The sequence below is a fragment of the Myodes glareolus genome, chromosome 3 (assembly GCF_982192425.1).
Source record: "Myodes glareolus chromosome 3, mMyoGla1.1, whole genome shotgun sequence".
NCBI classification, from domain to species: domain Eukaryota; kingdom Metazoa; phylum Chordata; class Mammalia; order Rodentia; family Cricetidae; genus Myodes; species Myodes glareolus.
Genome location: NC_142028.1, coordinates 85,050,802 through 85,072,028, shown reverse-complemented (window position 1 = coordinate 85,072,028; position 21,227 = coordinate 85,050,802). Strand labels below are relative to the sequence as shown.

The 21,227-nt window shown below is 47.4% G+C and overlaps 1 protein-coding gene across 1 annotated transcript in view; it reads right to left on the bottom strand.

Annotated features, from left to right (window-relative positions):
- Mroh7 (maestro heat like repeat family member 7) overlaps positions 1 to 17,095 on the bottom strand; it is a 52,979-nt gene extending 35,884 nt beyond the window's left edge. The window contains exons 1-4 of the mRNA XM_048453253.3: positions 17,032 to 17,095; positions 11,975 to 12,010; positions 9,888 to 11,063; positions 876 to 940 (exon numbers count right to left, since the gene is read on the bottom strand). Coding sequence (XP_048309210.3) covers positions 876 to 940; positions 9,888 to 10,989 — 1,167 coding nt within the window. The 5' untranslated portion in view covers positions 10,990 to 11,063; positions 11,975 to 12,010; positions 17,032 to 17,095. The remainder of the gene's footprint in view (positions 1 to 875; positions 941 to 9,887; positions 11,064 to 11,974; positions 12,011 to 17,031) is intronic.
- Between the last annotated feature and the right edge of the window lie 4,132 nt (positions 17,096 to 21,227).

Genomic DNA, 21,227 nt, shown 5'->3' with positions numbered 1-21,227 from the left:
TTGGGTCTGAAAGGGCCTCACTTCTACTCCATGGGCTCACTCTCTAGAGCAGGAGACTGCTCCTGACCCCAGACCGTCCCACCACATCCACACATGTGTATCACACAATTGTCAGCCCCTACTGGCCTGGACTTTTCTGCTACACAGTCCAGACTATGTTTAGCCTTTCTGTCCCTTTCAGAGCCCCTCCCACAAGTCATTCAGTTGTTGAAGACTTTTATTTAGAACCTACTATATGCTAAGTACTACTCTGCCTGCTGAAGGCTCGGCTATAAGACAGACAAAGATTCCTGGCCTTCTATGGAAGACTTTAGCAGGAGAGACTGCTGGGATCTGAATCTGAAATGTTTCCAAAACCCTTGTGTTTGGAGCGCTCCATCTGCAGCCGCTGACGCTGTGAGGAGAGATTGCGGATCCTTTAGGCTGCCCGGTCTGAATGGAGGGTGTTGGGGGTATGGACCGCTTCCCGCCTCACCATTGCTGCTTACTGGTCTGCTGGATGTGCGGTATCTGCCACACAGTCCCATTGCCGTAAGCCGAGCAGCTCCGCCCCGCCTCCCCTGTGATTGACTGACACCCTCTGAATCCGTGAGCCAAATAAACCTTCCCCCCCACTTGAACTGTTTCTGTCGGGTCTTTCGGTCACAGTGCCACAAAGGAAATGGAGGCGGATGAGCAACAAGAGGGGCTGGTGACCACTCAGCACATCAGATAGTGCAGAGCTCCCAGAAGAGAGCAAAGACAACGCAAAGGGGTGGGCGGGGCCAAGCCAGGGCTGGGTGTGGTGCCTAAAAAGGACGGGCAGGGAGGGCAGGATAGGAGAGAGGAAAGGATGAGGGAGGGGAAAGAGGGAAGGGTCGGGCAGTTGAGCCTACCAGAGCTGTTTTGTTGCCTTCGTCTCTGTCCTCTGGCACGTTGACCTTCCCATCTTCAGAGGTTCCTGCATGTCACAGATTCGGGGAAAGAGGGAAAAGTAGAGCATGGGGTCCCCAGGAAGTCATCTTCCCATCTCTCCTCCCCAATGGGTCTCTCCAGTCCTCACTCTCTCACCAGACCTACAAAGCCTGGAAAAACGTAAATCAGCTCTTGCTGTGGACTCTCCCTAGAAGCCTTCAGTGAAACTCCTTGTCATTGATCGTGTATTGTGGCCCGGCCGAGTCAGTCTCCCTGTTCACCTCTCCAGCTTTATCTCCCCTGCCCTTCTCCATCCCCGACTCTGTCTCTACTGACCTCTGTCCAGTTCCAGGCAAGCTTCTGGTCAGGTGGTTTACTCTGCTCCAGCCACTGTGCCCTAGGGATCTCATTTTCAGGCCTCACCCTGCCTGCCACACCTCTCAAAGGCCTCTCCTGGCCTCCAGGATAAGAGAAAGCTGTTCGTGTCCTTCAGGGTTTATCCCAATCGACACACCCTTGTTACAGTGGCTGACTGCTGTTTTCTCAGCCCAGATTCCTCGCTTTACTTTGGGTGAAAGAGCCTCTTTCTTCCCTGTAGGTCCCTATTCCCAGCAATGAGGGAAAAAACAAAAACAAAAAAACAAAAAAAAAAAAACAAAACAAAACAAAACAAAAAAAAAACCACCCATTCTCCTTTTCAAAGAGGTATTGGTCTGCAATCCAAGCTTGGCCAATTAGAGTGTCCCGTTCCCCTAACTGACAGGACCAGGGATGGGTACTTAGCTGATGAGGGCCTTGTGTTTAAGGGGACACTGAAGGAGAACAGATCTCTATCCATCTGAGGTCAAAGCCACCAGGGTCTGGGTGAGCTGGGATTCAGGAGAAACTTGGTCTAACTGTCAGAGGATGCTAGAGGGCTGAGCCAAGGGGGAAGAGAACACAACTGGTCTAAAACATTGACTTCTAACTACTATTCTCCACTGAAAACAGAGGCTCCTGGGAGGAATGGCAGGTCCCAGGAAAGTCCAGGTTGAGCCTGGGACTCTGGCCCTAGAAAACAAGGAGAGCTATGAGCAGAATGGAAGGTCATACATGCTTACCTAGAGGAAGTTCTGCTGCACAAACTAGGGAAATCTTATCAACATAACTATGATAGTAACTGGTTTATAGTCCTTAAATAAACTAGAAAACGCCACAAATAAATGTACCCATAAGTTGAAAATTTAGATGAGCGGGATAATTATGTGTTTTCAGTGCCCTCCCTCATCACAAGATATTACAGGGGAAAAAACAAGGTTTCCCAGTGTAGAACCTCAGTACAGCCCTCCTGCCAGATGATGGGGGCGACCCACCAAGAATCAAAACCAAAGAACATTACTCAACTTCATATGGAAAAACAAAAAGCCCAGCATAGCTAAAACAATCCTGTACAATAAAGGAACTTCTGGAGGCATCGCCAACCCTGACCTCAAGCTCTACTATAGAATTAGAGTAATAAAAACAGCTTGGTATTGGCATAAAAACAGACACATAGATCAATGGAATCGAACTGAAGACCGTGTCATTAATCCATGCACATATGAACACCCGATTTCTGACAAAGAAGGCAAAAAGGGACAATGGAAAAGGGGGAAACATCTTTAACAAATGGTGCTGGCATAACTGGATGTCAACACATAGAAGATAGCAAATAGATCCACATCTGTCACCTTGCACAAAACTCAAGCCCAAAGTTGGACGGTGGTGGTGCATGCCTTTCTTTAATCCCTCGGGAGGCAGAGGCGGGCAGATCTCTGTGAGTTCCAGGCCAGCCGGGTCGACAAGAGCTAGTTCCAGGACAGGTACCAAAGCTACAGAAAAATCTTGTCTTGAAAAAAACAAAACAAAACAAAACAGACAAACAAAAAAAAAACCCTTAAGTCCAAGTGGATCAAGGACCTCAAAATAAAGCCAGTTACACTGAACCTGACAGAAGAGAAAGTGGGAAGTAGCCTTGAACACATTGGAACAAGAGACCACTTCCAAAATAGAACACCAGCAGCACAGACACTGAGAGAAACAATCAATAAATGGGACCTCCTGAAACTGAGCCACTTCTGTACGGCAAAGGACATGGTCAATAAGACAAAATGCAGCCTACAGGATGAAAAAAAGATCTTTACCAATCCCACATTGGACAGAGGGTTAATCTCCAAAATATATAAAGAACTCAAGAAACTAGACACCAAGCTAGGCGGTGGTGCTGCATGCCTTTAGTACCAGCACTCGGGAGGCAGAGGCAGGCGGATCTCTGTGAGTTTGAGACCAGTGTCCACAAGAGCTAGTTCCAGGACAGGCTCTAAAGCTACAGAGAAACCCTGTCTCAAAAAACAAACAACAACAACAACAACAAAACAATTTAAAAATGGGGTGGAGTGCTACATAGAGAATTCTCAACAGAAGAAACTCAGATGGCCAAAAGACATATATGGAACTGCTCAACATCCTTAATCATCAGGGAAATGCAAATCAAACGACTCTGAGATACCATCTTTTTTTTTTTCTTTCAAAAAAATGTATTATGTATGCAGTGTTCTGCCTACCCACCAGTAGAGGGCACCAGATCTCATTATAGATGGCTGAGAGCCACCATGTGGTGGCTGGGAATTGAACTCAGGAACTCTGAAAGAGTAGTCAATGCTCTTAACCTGAGCCATCTCTCTAGCCCAGCCACCTGATACTTCTAATACCCAATAAACGGCAGACCCCAAACACATAAGCTTTTAGTTTATTTGTCCTCTGGGAATGGCATATCACAGCAGATCAAGTCAGAATGACTAAGATCAGGAATTCTGAGGACAGCTTGTGTTGGAGAGGATGTGAAATCAGGAGAACACTCCTCCACTGCTGGTGGGAGTGCAAACTTGTACAGTCATTCTGTAAATCAGTATGGCGGTTTCTCAGAAAACTGGGAATTAATCTACTTCAAGACCCACCAATATCACTCGGGAATAGACTCACAGGATACTCAATCACACCACAAGGACACTTGCTCAAAATGCTCATAGCAGCATTATTTGTAATAGCTAGACCCTGGAAGCAACCTAGATGCCCCTCAACTGAAGAATGGATAAAGAAAATGTGGTACATTTACACAATGGAGTATTTATTACTCCACTGTAAAAAAACAATGATATCATGAAATTTGCAGGCAAATGGATGGAACTAAAAAACCATCCTGAGTAAAACCATCCTGAGTGAAGTAACCCAGACTCAGAAAGACAAACATGGTAAGTACTCACCCATAAGTGGATAGAAGAAATAAAGCAAAGCAAAGGATAACCAGACGACAGTCCTCAGCTCTAGAGAACTGGGAGCGTGGGGGGCAGGGAAGAGGTTAGAAAGAGAGAAGGGAGGAAGGAAGGGGAGTAGGGAAAAAATGTATAGCTCAATAAAAACATTAAAAAGTAAAAAAAAAAAAAATTCAAAACCACGAGCCGCCAGAGGGGGTGCAGTGAGAAAGCCAGTGTGGCTGCCCAGCTACTCCAGCCAATGCTGTGGGACCCGAATCTGGCCAGCCCCCAACCTTACACAAGGAAATGAAAAGCAGAGAAGACCAAGAACAGAAGCAGGCCAAACAAGACAGACAGAATGACAAGATTAAACTGGAGCCGGGGCTAAGAGGACGGTGCTGGGAGAATTGACCACACTTGAGTAGGGAACGAGAATCTGGGGGAGAGACATAGAAACATTAATGCCTTGTTTACGGTGATTATATTTTGTACCTTTTTTTATATAAGAAATATGCTGAAAATTTAGGGGCTTATTTACAAGTGACTCGGGAAAGAAAGATTTTAAATGATGTGCTTTTGACTATTCTGTAAGCTTTAAAAAAAAAACACTAAGGGGCTGGAGATGGGTTCACTGATAAAGCACTTGCTGAGTTCAGATTCCTAGCACCCCCACACAGACAGGATGAGTATGGTGGCCTGCCAGTGAGAGTCTCAGAGGCAGAGAGGGGATCCTTGGAGCAAGCTGGTTAGCTAGACTGGCCATACAGGCAATCTCTGTGTTCAATTAGAAACCCTGCTTCAGTGAATAAAGAGCAGTCAAGAAAGACTCCTAACGTCAGCTTCAGCCATCAAAATGCATGTGTACCCACATACATGTAAACAGGCACATACATGCACATATACCACATATTCATATGTATCATAAAAACTAACAAACAAAAAACAAGTAAAGAGCTGGAGAGATGGTTCAGTTAGTAAAGTGCCTGTCATACAAACATGGGCATCTGAGTTCAAATCATTCCCAACACACACACAAACACATACATACAACAGACACACGTGTGCTATGTGCCTACTCTCTGATCACACTGTTCTAGGTATACCTAATAAGAGAGAGTCAGGCTCACACTTGGAGTCCCAGAATTCAATAGACCAAAGAAGGATCATGAGTTCCAGGTCAACCTGGGCTACAGAGCAAAACCCTGTATACATTTTTCAAAAAATCCTCTTTCTTTCTCCCTCTATCCTTATCTCTCTCTTCTCTCCCTGTCTCTATCTCTCCCACTCTCCTCTATCTCTCCTTTCTTCATCTTTCTGTCTCTCTCTCTCCCTCCTTCTCTCTCTCCTCTCTAAGTAGAATCCCAGGTCTTGCATGCACTATGCAAGTGTTCTATCACTTTATAATTAAAAAAATTAAAATCAGGCATGATGACTCATGCTTGTAATCCCAGCATTTTGGAGACCTGAAACAGGAGGATTGCTGCAAATCTAATATCAATCAACACTACCTAGTGAATTTCAGGTTAGCCTGGACTACAGAATGAGACCGTGTTTCAGATTAAAAAGCGGGCGGGGGGGGGGGGGGAACAGAGGGAGGAAAGAGAAAACAAAAATGGGCAAAGGATTTGAAACAGAAATTTCTCCAGAGAAGGTGCACAAATGGCCGGTCAGGATTTATGAAGATCCTCGGCACCAGATGTCATTGCACATCCTAGAAGTTAGCTGTTACTGTGGAGGAAGGAAGACAAAGCCAGACACGCCTCCCACTCGTCACATGGCCAGGGACTCTGCTACCAAGAAAGCCCAGTCACTGACACAGGTAGCTCATATTGTTTCTGTTTCTCCTCCTTCCGGGCTCTCCTTGGTCTCTCTTCCCTATGGTTTGTCCCAGTAACTCCAGGCCTGATGAAGACATTAAGATAAACGACCCAGACCACGCCACACAACACGGTGGTTTCTCGGTGCAGACAAAGTTCTCTGCCTGTACATTCCTGAGAAAATGGAGTGATATAGGTGTTGCTTTCATTGGTTAATTAATAAAGAAGCTGCTTGGCCTGATAGGTCAGAACATAGGTGGGTGGAGTAGACAGAACAGAATGCTGGGAAGAAGGCAATGAGGCAGTCGCCATGACTCTCCTCTCCGAAACAGACGCAGGTTAGAATCCTCCCGGTAAGCCACAGTGAAGTGGCAATACGCATTAATAGAAATGGGTTGAATCAATATGTAAGAGCTAGTCAATAAGAGGTTATAACTAATGGGTCAGGCGGTGTTTAAATGAATACAGTTTTCGTGTAATTATTTCGGATAAAGCTAGCCGGGCGGGCGGCGAGAAGCTGTCCACCGTTCCTTTTACAATGGAGGAAGTGACTATCAATCAGCCTGTGGCCAGTGCAAGCAGACCTGGATTACCACTGTGGAAACCCCAACTCTCCAACCCTAACCTTTGTTTCTGGTACCTGTGTAACCCTGAAACTGCGAGAGCACCCTAGACAAGTGCCTGCCGGTGAGACCGCCATTCTCTCCCACAGGATTCCTTGAGAATAAAGCTCCCTTCTGGCCTTCAAAGTTGTTCAACTTGAACTTTCTAGGGAAATTGGTATGGCACTTCACTGGGACTCTCTGGACGCACGCTTTTGCCCTCCCTCACTCTGGCAATAGTGGCATTGTTTAAAATAAGCAGAAGAGAGCCAATGAGATGATTCAGCTGGTAAAGGTGTTTGCCTTCAAGCGTGATGGTCTGGGTTAGAGCCTGGGACCCACACAGCAGGGAAAACTGACTCCTGCGAGTTATCCTCTGACCTCCACACACGCACAGTGGCAATCAATCAACCAGCCAATGTGACTTTAAAAATCAAAAGAGCCAACAGAGGGCTGCGAATGTGTTTCATCTGGTAGAATGCTTCCCTAGCATGTACAAAGCCCTGATTATGATCCCCATCCTATAAAACCAGGCATGCTGGGCCATGTATGTAATCCCCAAACTCTAGAGGTGGGAGTCAGAGGGATTAGAAATTCAAGGGAACTCAAGGTCAGCCAGCCTGGGGTACAAGAGACCCTGTCTGTTAAAAGAAAGAGAGGAAGATGGGGGGGGGGAGAAGGAGAAGAAGAAGAAGAAGAAGAAAGAAGAAGAAGAAGAAGAAGAAGAAGAAGAAGAAGAAGAAGAAGAAGAAGAAGAAGAAGAAGAAGAAGAAAAGCAGAATACAGAGAAAACTCAAATGTCTGTCAGTTGTCACCTTGCCCAGGTGACTCAGTTGAGCATCTATCCTGCCCTGATTTGTTTATCTTTGCAGTCTCTCCAGGTGCACCAGCTAAACCCAGTTGGAATAAAACTGCCAGCCAACCTCTAACTTTGTTACAATCCACCTACATGCTAAATCTTAGCGTCGCGAGCGCACGCCACCACCATTGCCCTGACAGCTAACAGCTGCCGTGAGAACATCGGGAAGATAGTAAAAAGAGCAAAAAGGAATTCCCAGCCGTTTTCTACCGACTCTGGGAAAGGACTGAGTATCTCTCTTCATCAGCCCATCTCTCCTGTCATTTCTTTGACTCTGTATCTATGACTTCTCCACTGTCAACAAGTCAAGAAGCTGGTCTATGAGCCTTTCCTCCCTGCTTATCCTGCATCCAGCCACCAAAGACACATCTTCCTATGGGCATAGCAGCATTAAGGAAATAGAGACAGCAAGGCTGAGATTGGAGTCTAGTCTGAGCTACATAGCAAGATTTAACCTTGCTCTACTGGTCAATCAAGGATCCGTTTCCTTGGTTCTGTGATTCCATTGAGGTTAAAATATTTGCTAATAAACAGATATTAACAAAATGTAAATATCCACAGGAGGGGATACTTTCAGACACAAGAATGAACTGCTGGCCCACACTACAGTACGAGCGTAACTTGAAAAGGTTTTGCTGTGGGAAATAAGCCAATTACAAAGGGCCACAAGTTATGTACATTATATAACCCCACTTATATAAAATGTACAGACTTGGGATGTAGCTCAGTGAGCAGGACACTTGCCTAACACATTCAAGGCCCTGGGTTTGATCCTTAAGACCAAAAATGTATTAATTAGTTTAAAATAAAGTCTTCAAGGCCCAGGTGTGGCCTGCTCCTGATCTCACTCCTGGGAGATAGAGACAGGAGAATTTCAGGTCTGAGGCCAGCATGAACTACACAGCAAGATTCTGACTCAAAATTACAATACTAATAAAAGTGTGTGGAGGGAGAGGTTTACTAACGGCTAGTGAATTTGAGTGAGATTTTATGAGTGGCTTCTCGTCCTGGCAGATATGCATGCATAATTACAAAGCCATGGGTTTGCTTGCTTGCTTGCTTGCTTGCTTGCTTGCTTTTTACTTTGTTGAGACAGTCTCGTAACACAGGCTGGTCCTGAACTTGCTATCTAACCCAGGCTGGCCACATGTTCTTACCCTCTCTTCACCCCTTGAGTGCCAAGATCCCAGCCTGTGCTACTGTGCCTAGATGTCATGCTAACTTTTCAAATCACAATCTTGGGGTTGGGGAACTATGATGATCTGGGTTTAAACCTCAGAACCATGGAAAAAGCAGATATCGGTAGTCTGTGTTTGTAATCTCAGTGCTGGGGACACTGACACAGGTGAGCCCCCGCAGCACCCTTAGCTAAACAGCCTCTAGCCCACACAGTGAGCTTCAGGTCAATGAGAGACCCTGCTGGTCTCAAAACCCAGATGGAGGACACCTAAGGAGTGAAGCCTGAGGTACACACATGTGCACACACGTAATCATAGTAAGACACTGGTACAGGAGCAAAAAAGAAATATTGATTGATCCAGATGTGGTGACACAAGCCTGCCATCTCTCCACTTGAAATGTGAAAGCAGGGGGATTGGAACTCACGTCCGTCCTCTGGTCTGGAGCACATTTGAGACCATCCTAGGCTACATGAGACCCTGTCTACCAAAAGATACGAAAGAAATACCAACTGAGCCAGGCGATGGTGGCACATGCCTTTAATCCCAGCACTCGGGAGGCAGAGGCAGGTGAATCTTTGTGAGTTTGAGGCCAGCCTGGTCTACAAGAGGTAGTTCCAGGATAGGCTCCAAAGCTTCAGAGAAACCCTGTCTCGACAAAAAACAAAAAACAAAAAAAGAAAGAAAAGAAAAAAAGAAATGCCAGCCGAGAGAACATACAGCAGCAGACTTCTTGCATATTCGGAGGGAGGCATTGGCTCCAGAGGTCAGGGCCTGAGTGGGTTCTTCAAATCGCTACAGAGGCAATCATGCTAAGCCTAGACTTTCCCAGCTCCTCTGGCCAGTCAGGACTGGCATTTACAGAAAAGAGGAAGACATTCTGAATGGAGCATGTGAATAGTGGATGGACTCAGGATTTGGATTGAATGGAAGGATCAATGCCTGGTGGGACACTTTCGATCCCAGCACTGGAGATACAGAGGGGGGTTGATCTCCGTAAGTTTGAGGCCAGCCTGATCTACATAGTGAATTCCAGGCTAGTCAGAGCTACATAGTGAGACCTTGTCAAAAAGGGGGGGGGGTATCATATTATAATTTAAGAAACTGACCCTCAAGTCATATGGCTGGCCAAAGTGCCGGTCAGAGCATGGTTACCACTGCACCATGAATGCCATCTGCTCCCTTCTCATTCCTCTCCGCTGCCCACCCTGTCTTGCGGCTCTGAATAGATAATCCTTCTAGGCTGCCTCCTCTTCCCTACTCACCCTCAGGAGGGCTGCGGAAGGCCGTGACACCCTGCAGGCTGTCCCACTTCCCCAGATTCTCCTCCAGGGGCATGGTGCGGATGCTGCTGTCCTCAGAATAATCCTGCTGGCTGCTCATGGTCAAGGTGGAGGTGTCACTCACCAGGAAGCTGGAATCCATGCTCAGGGACTCGGAGCCCAGGATTAGCGTCATGCAGGAAGATGGAGAGAGCGTGGAGTTGGGTGCTCGGGCGCTCGAGTGCAGGCTGAGACCTCCGCTGGAACCAGGGACCAGGCTGACGCGTGAGGCCCGAGCAACAGTCACATTTAAACCAGACCTGGACCGGCTGCTGGAGGTCACATTGATGGAGCCCTGGGAGCCTGAGTTCCAGGGAGCACTCAAGGCTTCTTTGGAAACAGACGCAAAAATGGTACGTGAAGTCAAGGTGATGGACTCTTTCTGGTTTGGGGCTACACCCAAGTTCACCTTGGAGATGTTCCCAGAGCGCATATGGTCCAAAGAAGTGTTGGAGGCTAGAAGAAGAGGCACCTGAGAGCCCTGCCTGGAGATGCTCTGGCTCCGGACCAGAGCGTCTCTGGAAAGAGCCCTTACAAATAAGTTTGGCTCGGGCCTGGATGGATTAGAGTTACTCTGACCCAAATCGAAAACCTTGTTTGAGAGGGACCTGGGGACATCCTCAGAGCATGGCCTAGAAGGATTCTCTGTACTTAAAATAGTAGCCTGGGTAGCGCTCTGGCTTCCAGCTGGTTGTGAGCCTGGGCAGAGAGTCCCTGCTGAGTCGGGCCTGGAGATGTGATTCAAACTCTGCTCTCCGGTGTCCACAGAGCCACTGTTGATCTGGACGGAGGTTGGAGCCGTGGCAATGGGGTTGGAGGCGTCATTAGAGACAAGGCCAGCGACTCCCTCTGAGTCAGGACTCCGTGCTGGGTGAAGGACTGGAGTGAGAGCCAAACCATGTGCCGGGAGATGATTAAGGACCAGGTCTGGGGTGGGCCTAGGCATGGTGCTAGACATTATTCCTGGTACCTCATAGGAGCTGGGACTTGGTGTCTTCTCTAGGTCTTCATGGAGAATGAGGCTAGCCTCCCGACTCAGGGCCATGTCCAGTAGGAAAGCCTCTCAATGCCACTGTCCCTTCTCTCCAACCGCTGACTGTGGGGCTTCCTGTGGCACCCCTGAGAGAGAAGATGAATGCAGCCTGCTAGAACCCTGTCCTATGCCCACTGCCATGGATGAGGGTCTCTTTCCCAGCTCCACCACACCTCAGCTCCCTTCTCACTCTCTCCATCTCACCCCATGGATCTTGACCTCCCTGACCACATCCTGTGCCCCCTCTCCTTGTGTTCCTAACAATGCACGGCCCTTGGCTTGGTACCTCCCGCTATGCCTTGCCGATCACAGCTCTCCTACTAAGATACTCATCCCTCTTCATTCTAATGACTGACTGACCCCTGTTAGAGACAAGCTCTAGGTGTCAAGAACTACAGCTATTCTAGCCAGACCTGGTGGCTCACGCCTGTAACCCCAGCACTTAGGAGGCTGAGGCAGGAGGATAATTAAAGGCCAGCCTGTCTCCAAAAATGTAGGAAAGAAAGAAAGAAAGAAAGAAAGAAAGAACAGGACAGAAGGGAGGAAAGGAGATGGAGGAGGAGGAAAACTGTGAGTATCCTGGATCCTGGAGCATCTCCAACTCCCAGACAATACCAGGCACATAAACCACTCTATAAGCAGGCAAATGAGCCATCTCTCCCACTTAAAGGTTGAATGGAATAATAAGGGACTTTGTTATGAGTTATCCAATACTCAGTCAGGCCCACGTGACCTCAGCTCACCAACAAGGATCCCTGAATCTTAGGGCAAACCCCTATGCTATTGGAACTACTCTGCAGTGGTCCCAGCCCAGAGTCTCAAAGGCCCCTTGCCAGAGCACCCTATAACCTACAGCCTGGCAAGAGGAGGCAACAGCAGTTACTAAGACGGAACTGTTTGCCCAGCAATCTAACTGCGGGTGAATTCCCCAATCCTCCACCTATTGGCCCTATTCCTGAGCCACCCTCCCCCTATAGGATCTATAAGAACCACTCACCTGCCGGCATGGTGTTCTTAAAGCAGGAGTGGGCCCCTGGGAAGACATGCAAAGACATCAGGTGAGAGCCAGAGAGACCAGGCCATCTCTGTACCACCCACCTCTGCCTAAACGTTGGCTTCCTGTTGTCCTTCGAACAGTCGCCAGTTGTTAGCAAAACCTAAAGGCCTCTAATGCAGCACCCTGAGCGGTCCTATATCCTCCCCTCCTTCCCACTCTGTCTTTGCAGGCTGGGCATCTTCCTTCCATTTCCCTACCCCAGCTACCACCTAAAGCTGCACCCTTGGAGGTCCCCTAAACAGGTGAAGGCCACCTGTAAGCTCTCAGAGCATCTTGCTGGTACACACATCTGGCTCCCCCAGGAGCTGCCTCTGTCTTGCTCGCTGCTGATTTCTGACATCTGGTATACCACCCGAGCACAGGAAGGGTTCTCGGTTTACCTTCTTATTGTTTTGCTCATCGATTCTTTCACTAGGTCACTTTCTTTCCCATTTACTTCTCTTTTTTTAAGGTTTATTTATTGTGTGCCTGCATGTACTCCTGCAGGCCAGAAGAGGGCACCAGACCTCATTACAGATGGTTGTGAGCCACCACGTAGTTGCTGGGAATTGAACTCAGGACCTTTGGAAGAGCAGCCAATGCTCTCAACCGCTGAGCCAGCTCTCCAGCCTTTTCCATTCACTTATTCACTCATGTACTGGCTCCCTAAATCATTTGTTCATTCCACCGAGCTGCATCTGTGTGGCGTGGCTTTGGAAGGGTCATGCACTTCAAGTCATGGAGTCCCGAGTTCATAGAGTAGCTCATCTCACTAGAGTGAGTGAACGGACCTGGACAAGAGACTTTTCACCCTAACTCTGTGCTCTTCAATAGCTCCTGTCCTATAGAGACATGGCCCTTATGGTGTCTGGCAGGGAGTGTGAGGCCTGCAGAAGGCTTTCCTAGGTCACCCTTCTGTTCCTCTTTGTTAGAGGCTGGGGCACAGGGCAGTAAGAACCTTGGTGCCCAGGGGAAGCCATGTGCATCCTAACACTTTGTGGCCATAAAGCTGAAAGAGCTGCCTTACCATCACCTCCAAAAACTATTTTACCTGTAGCCAAGGGGCTGAAAAGATTGGGGCTCCTTGATTTCAAGGTCCTTGCCAAAGCCCTGGTCTCAATTTTGTGCCCATCATTTTTCCTCCTTTTACTTGATGAGGGGCCTGCATTTCCTCTTGATATGTTTCTATGTCATATACACAGGTACTTGCACATGTACTCGCTTCACACACACACACACACACACACACACACACACACACACACACACACACACCACAGTTCTCAAAAGGAGGCATTTTTGACCTGGAGTAATACAGGCTAGTATAACCTGTAAGGCAGTGAGTAGGACCTGAGTCTAGCAGACAGTTTCAAGCTTGCCTTTCCCTCCCTTTGCCACAGGACAGATCGACAGGATAGACAGACTCTCCCTGAGATATTCTGCTCCCTGCTCTCCTCCTCCACCCTGCTGCAGGTGGTCAAGTCTTCAGAGGGTCCTAAAAGTGTGAAACAACTTGTAGCTTGCCCTATGCCATGTGGGTATTGCTCATTAAGAGGGGAGGAAGGGAGCAGGGAGTGATGGTACATGCCTTTAATCCTGGCATTCGGGACACAGAACTCGGTGAGTTTCAGGCTAGGCTAGCCTAATCTACACAAGTCCAGGCTAGCCTTGGCTACAGAGAAAGACCTTGTCAAAAAAAAAAAAAAAAGGAGGAGGTGGGGACTGGAGACAGCTCAGCAGTTAAGAAACTAAGGGGCTGCTCTTCCAAAGAACTCAGGTTTGATTCTCAGTGCCCACATGGTGGCTCACAGTCACTCCAGTTAACTTTAACTCCAGTTAAAGTTGATCTGACACCCTCTTCTGGTCTCTACAGACACTGCATGCACACATTGTGCAAACATAATTCAGGCAAAACACTCATTTGCACACAATATCTTTTAAATTAATTTTTAACAAAAAGAGGAGCGGGGATTGTCACACATCTGTAATCCTAGCACTTGGGTGGAGAGGCAGGCAGATCAGACTTCAAAGCCAGCCTGGGTTACACAAGACCTTGCTTTATAAAAACAATTACAGTGGGGCTGGAGAAATGGCTCAGCGGTTAAGAGCACTGACTGCTCTTCCAGAGGACCCAGGTTCAATTCCCAGCACCCACATGGCAGCTCACAACTGTCTGAAAATCCAGTCCCAGGGGATATGACACTTTCACACCAATGCACATAAAATAAAAGATAAATAAATCATAAAAAATTAAAAAAAAATAATTACAATGCCTGTGTTTAATGTACATGTTTTGATGAGTTTGGACAAATTTATATCAATAGGATATCATCATCACAGTCAGAGTATTAAACAAATTCCCTCTGGAAAGTCCCTGTGTCTGTGATCTCTGCATGAGTGGGCTACTGTGTGTGTAAGAACATTTAACAAATAGCTCAGTTATGTTAGGGCACACCTGTAACCCCAGAACTAGTAAACTCAGGCAGGATGATCACCAGGAGTTCAAAACCAGCCTGGAATACCCAGTGAGCTCCAAGATTGGCTAGGCTATACAGGGAGACCTTGTCTGAAAAATAGACAAACAAAAGTTAATATATGATCTGGTCTCTTGCGCTAGGTGTAGTGGGAAAGCACTGAGGTTCCAAGGCCCAGGAGACTGAGAACGAACAAGTTTGAGGCTATCCTGGGCTACTAAGTAAGATCTTCTTGTAAACATCAACAAAGTCAGGCATGGGGACTTATACCTATACTTCCCAGGTTGAGGTTGGAGAAGTACTGGGAGTTTGAGTCCAGCCTGGGCTATGTAGTGAGTTCCAGGCTAGCCTATGATAGAGAGTTTGACCCTATCTCAAACAAAAATAAATAAATAAAATACATTATGCATCTGCTATGTGTTCTTCCAATGTCACCGAAACACATCCTCTAAGCAATGACTACTGTTTCCTCTTCCCCCCATAACTGAATCTTGGAAAGCTTGTCTGACGGACTCAGTAGTAGAGAGGTAAGGCAGAGGCCTGAACTCAAGGGCAAATTGCTAAAATCTGCTTAATCTGTCTAGGTATGGTCATCCAGGCCTGTATTCCAGTCCTAGGAATCTGGAAAATGAAGGGGCCAGATGTCTCCCTCTGAAACAGCAAGTTCCAGCGCTGTCTGGGTTGCAGGCCTCAAGAAGAAAAAAATGAACTAAAATAAAGAGCCAGTGTGGTGGCTCACGCCTTTAATCCCAGCATCCGGAGGAAGAGGCAGGCAGATCTCTGTGAGTTTGGGGCTAGCCTGGCCTACAGAGCGAGTTCCAGGACAGCTAGGACTCCACAGTGGGACGTTGTCTCAATAAACAATAAATAAATCTATAAAAAAGACAAAAATGCACTTAGTATGAGCAACAGGGGAAAACAACAGACTCTTGGGGACAATATTAAAGTATCTAGCTTTCTACACTTACTGCCTCAGAAGTAGAAAGGGTGCTGAAAAACATTCAAAGTAATAATGGCTGGAAACATCCCAAATTAATAAAAGATACAAGCCTATAGATTCAGAAAAAGTGAGCAAACCTGGGGTAAACCTAAAAAAGTCCATGCCAAAATACTAAAAGCAACCATGAGAGGATTGTTTCATTGTTGTTTTTTTATGTTTGTTGGTTTGGTTTGGTTGTTTTTTGCTTTTTGTTTGCTTTTTTGTTGGTTTATTTTTTGGTTGTCTTTTGAAATAGGGTTTCACTAGACAACCCTGGCTGCCTTTAAAGCCGCTATGTAGCCTAACCTCCTGCCTGAGCAACTGAGGGCTGGGATTGAAAGTGTGCACCACCCACGCTCACCCATCATTTAAAAAAAAAATCTTGATAGCAACCAAAGTATTACCTACAGATGCCACCACTGCCCGAAGATGACAGCCCCAGTGTGCACACTGGTCTCTGGGTTTCCCTTAGCAGGCTCCTCAGGCCACAGGTAGTTCCTCCACCTTTCCAACTACACTGTCTCCTGCCCTGGCCTTGAACCCACTTTTCAACCATTCTCAACTTCTCTGGGTTCTCAGATGTGCTGGAGTTCTCTCTTGCTGCAGAGTCTTTCAAAGTCTTTCCGCTCCCTGGGACCCTCCTCCAGATGCCCACTTTGCCCTCCAGCTCTTTATCTGACTCATGCGGAATAGCCAGCCACATTTCAGACCAGGGTTGATGCCTCCCTCCCCCAGGAAATCTTCCTGAAATCCCAGATGCTGTCGAGGAATCCTCTTCCTGTGGTCAGTCCCTCTGTCAGAGGATCTCTCTGCTTTCCTATCCGTCTCCATACTAGAACGTGAACCGCCTGTCTGATGATCTTATTATTCCTGTTTCTCCAGACCCCACGCAGGGCCTGGCACAGAGCAGACAGTCAGAAAGCATTCAGATGAATGAACGGATGACAGCTCTTCAACACAGATATTACTGCCCTCATTTACTAACACATAGAGACTGTTCAGGGATCTAAATGATTTTTGTAAAGTCCCCGGCACATGGCAGAGGTGACTTCTCAACCCACACAGAGATTTTTGGACTTCCACAGTGGAAAAAGCACCTTCCTGAATTTCATCCCAATTCCCTCTGCCACTCTTGGGCCGCACTGGGCCTTCCCCACATGTCCATCCACACACCATCCTTCCCTGGGTGAGAACAGGCGGTGCTCTAGCCCGGGTCCTTGGCACCGGCCCCTCCCGGGCTGTGAAATCCCCCCTGGATCTTCTCACTCACCATCCCCTCCCTGCCCTGTTCTCCCACCCTCCACTCTCAAGACAGCGAAACTCTCTGTGAGCCTTGGGCTGCTAATGTGTTACCTCCACCTGGGGCATCCACATGGCAACAGAAAAGTCAACTTTAATCCAAGGGTATGCAGTTACTACTGTGGGAATATAGCCAGACCTGAAGACTTTTACCTAGTGGGGGTGGGGTCAAGGTAGTAACTGCCTTGTGGAGGCCGTGGAGGCCGTGGAGGCCGTGGAGGCTGACCCCACCCTTGCTACTTCCCCAAAGTCACCCTTCAGCTTACCTGGACTTCCCCCAGCCCAGGCTAGGCTTACAGTCTTTGTGAGGTCACCATGTTCCAGAAGCCTCACCCACCCCCGCTCAACCAGCCAATAAGGCTCCTGGTCCTGCCCACACAATGGAGAGAAACAGAGGAATCTTTAGAAAAGGGGTGTCTTCAGACCCCCAAAACCACTTAGACAGGACCTGACTCAAGCAAAGGCTGAGTCTCAGGGGGACTTCAAAACCCCCTAGAACAAGTCCTGTGGCCTTGTACTTCTGTTTATCTTAGAGTGGCAAGTGTTTTGGAGACAGGCAACAATGAAGAGAAAGGTCAAAGGCCACGGCACACATGAACCCTGAACCCAAGTCCTTGCTCTTTTCCATGTTCCTCCCTGCTTCAGCCAGTGACTAAGAGTATGGAGTAGGGTGGGGCGGAGGGTGGGGCTCAGAGATGCCACTGTGTGTGACCTAGCTCTGTGGCGAAGAATTAAGGTCCCACGGCTGTCTCTCCCAAGCACATCATTGTTTGTTTTGTTTTTCGAGACAAGGTTTCTCTGTGTAGTCCTGACTGGCCTGGAACTCACTCTGTAGACCAGGCTGACTTTGAACACACAGAGATCTGCCTGCTTCTTCCAAGTGCTGGGATTAAAGGCATGGGCCACCACCGCCCGTTTCCCAAGAACAACATTTTAATGATGAGCAATAACTTAAAATAATTAGGATTACAGGGATGAGATAGGAATATTTTGAAGGTACCACTTACAAAATGAGAATGAGGGGACTGGAGAGATGGCTCAGAGGTTAAGAGCACTGGCCTGTGAGTTTAAGGCCAGCCTGGTCGACAAGAGCTAGTTCCAGGACAGTCTCCAAAGCTACCTGTCTCAAAAAAAAAAAAAAAAAAACCCGAAAAAGAAAAGTCCTTCCTGGAACTGGAGAGATGACTCCCTGCACTGGCAGCTCTTTCAGAAGACCTGGGTTTGATTCCCAGCACCCATACGTTGGCTCAAATTGAAATTTGCCATACGTTGGCTCAAATTGAAATTTGCCATACGTTGGCTCAAATTGGAATTTGCAATTCCAATTCCAGGGGAACCGATGCCCATTTCTGGCCTCCTTAGGTACCAGTCATGAACATACTACACAGACATAGATGCAGGCATAACACCCTCACACAAAAAATACTAAAGTCCTTCTTTAGCCACGGCACACACCTGTAGACCTCAAGAGGTAGCGCTAGGAAGATTAGGAGTTCAAGGGCAGCATGAGCTATAAAGTGCATTCCTGTCTCAAAGGAGGAAAGTGTGCCTGGCGGCACCCGCCTGTCATCTCAGCTACTCGGGAAGCCAAGGCAGGGGGTCGACAAGTTGAATGGGCTACCGAAAATTCAAGACCACCTTGGCAACTTAGCCAACAGCTCAGGGTTAGGTTCTATACTAGAGAGCTTGTCTAACATATGTGAGGCCTCAGGTCCAATCTAAGAACCACAGAAAGGGAGGGGGTCCTTCCTGTGAGGCTACAGATGTTGTCACTGTGAGATCAGCTACAGCTTCCCCCCGTCCCTAGTACAGCAGATGGTTCTCTGCTGTGACTATCAAACACAGGAGACCCCAGGCAGGCAAGACAACAGAATCGGCGTCCTGCCGCTAGGCCCAAAGTAACCTGGTTCATGGTTGTGCATTGTATCTAATCTAGCACATAGCAGCTTCGCAGACATTCACCATATAGTCAGAGATTCCTCCCCTTTAAATCAATAAAGTACAGCATTTCCTTTGTTTTGCAGTTGGCATTAATAAATATCTACTACTTCTGGGTGTGGTGGAACATGCCTTTAATCCCAGCACTCGGAAGGCAGAGCCAAATAGGTCTCTATAAGTTCAAGGCCAGCCTTGTCTACAAAGTGAGTTCTAGAACCATGGCTCAGATACCTGCACCAAAGAAGAGGGGAGAGATGGGGAGAAAAGAGAGACGTTGACTTGGCCATTCTTCCGGCTCTGCCTCCAAGTGTTTGGGTTAAAGGTGTGTGACACCTTGTCTAGTTCATAACCACTCTTAATAGCCACTTACTATCAACCACCTACCAATACGTGACCCAATATCTTCTTGACTTTTCCATGAACATCTCAGAAAGTGTCACTTTGACACAGCTAGCTCCCCACCGGCTCTAACACTAAGAATACCATCAGACAGCCTCTATATCTGTTCTCTACCCTGCTGCAGCCCCACCGCACTCTATAAATACACTGACGCTTTTTCTAGCATTATAAAAATCCATGCAACCTTTTTCATTTAGGGAAACTTGAACCCATGCTCCCAGGTCAGGCTCACTCTTATTTGCCGTAGAATAAGTGGTTTTCTCTTTTCCCTACCTCTAATCCTCAGCACCCACATAAGAGCTGGCTGGGCACAATGGCCGGCCTGCAATCCCGGTGCTCAGCAAGCAAAGATAAAGGATCCCCAGAGCAGGGTGACCAGCTAGAGTAGCCAAATCAACAAGCTGCAGTTTCAAGTGAGAGACCCTGCCTCGGTATACAACATGAAGCAACAGAAGAGATGACAGGTGTCAACCTCTGGCCGTCACACACCACATATGAACATACATGCAAAAGAAAAAGAGAAAGAGAACATTGCAGAGCCCTCATTTCTGCCAGCTCCCTTTTGTTCCCCCAAGAAGAGGGAGAGAGAGAGAGAGAGAGAGAGAGAGAGAGAGAGAGAGAGAGAGCAAATGCTCTAGCATTGAGAGTCCCAGAACCTATTGTTTTCATTTCTGAAACAGAGTCTCATGATTTCCAGGATAACCTCAAACTTGTTATGTAGGTGAGGAAGGCCTTGAACTCCTGTCTCCACTACTTAATCAACACTTCTGAACATCAAAGGTCCTCCTGAAGAACTAAGTTCTAAGCCGCCAGGCATGAGGGAGCATGCTTGTGACCCTAGTACAGGCAAAGCAGAGAAAAGAGAAACTCTAGGGCTAGTTGGCCAGGCAGCCTCACCTGATCAGTGAGGTCCAGGCGAAGGAGAGGCTTTCAGATGCTAAAGTAGGGGCTGGAGAGGTGGCTCAGTGCTTAAGAGAATGTAGAGATTGTTCTGTTCTTGCAAGGAACCAAGTTCAGTTCCCAGCAGCCACATAGGGTGGCTCACAACCATCCTATGGAACTCCAGAAGAACCCGGGTGCCTCTGGCCTCCTGGGGTACCTGAACGGACATTTACATACCCTTATATAGAAAATAATATTTTAAGATAATAAAGTAGATGACACCTAACGTTGACCTCTGGCCTCCACACACGCTTACACACACAAATGCATGTGCACTGGCAAACACAGTACATACACACAAAACAATTTAAATATTTTCATTTTTAAATTGCATTTATTTTGTGGTGAGTAGGGGTTTGTATGGAAGTCAGAGGACAACTTGTAGAAGTTGGTTTTCTCCTTCTGCCATACAGGCCCTGAGGACTGAACTCAGGTCAATTGCCTTGGTTGGCAAGCACCTTTTACCCACTGAGCCACCTCGGGGTGAACATGAAGAGACCAACCCCAAGTGACAAAGAGAAGGGCATTGTTTTAGGGTTATATTTAATACCAGGGCTGAACAAATCTCAGTGGAAAACCCCAAAACTGAACTTTTAAAAACATTACAAAGTTTTTTTAGGGGTGGGCAAGGTGGCCCTGCTTACATGGGGCACAAATGTGACTTGGGACAAAGTCGTCTGTGACACAGGAATACAGGAACCATTTGGTGGTGGTCTTGTGACAAGGAATCAACTTTTTTGGAAGCCAGGCGGTGGTGGCGCACGCCTTTAATCCCAGCACTCAGGAGGCAGACACAGACGGATCTGTGTGAGTTCAAGGCCAGCCTGGTCTACAGAGCTAGTTGCAGGACAGGCTCCAAAGCTATAGAAAAACCCTGTCTCAAAAAAATCAAAGAAGAAAAAAGAAAAAGACAGACAAGAAAAGAAATAAACTTCTTGGAAAAGCTATATTTTATTCATTGTCATTGCCAAGGAATGGATAAGAGAGAGCCCCTCATTTAGCCGTTCACCTGTGGGCTGTTGGGGATTCCTAACCTCTAAACTGCAGGCCTCCTGCAAGTTTATCATAACTGGTTCTAACCCCTCTGAGTTCCCTGGCCTGTGGAATAGGGGACGTCTCTAACTTTTTTCATCCTGTTGCCCCTAGAACCCTGCCTGTCTGCCTGGGCAGGCGACTCAACCCT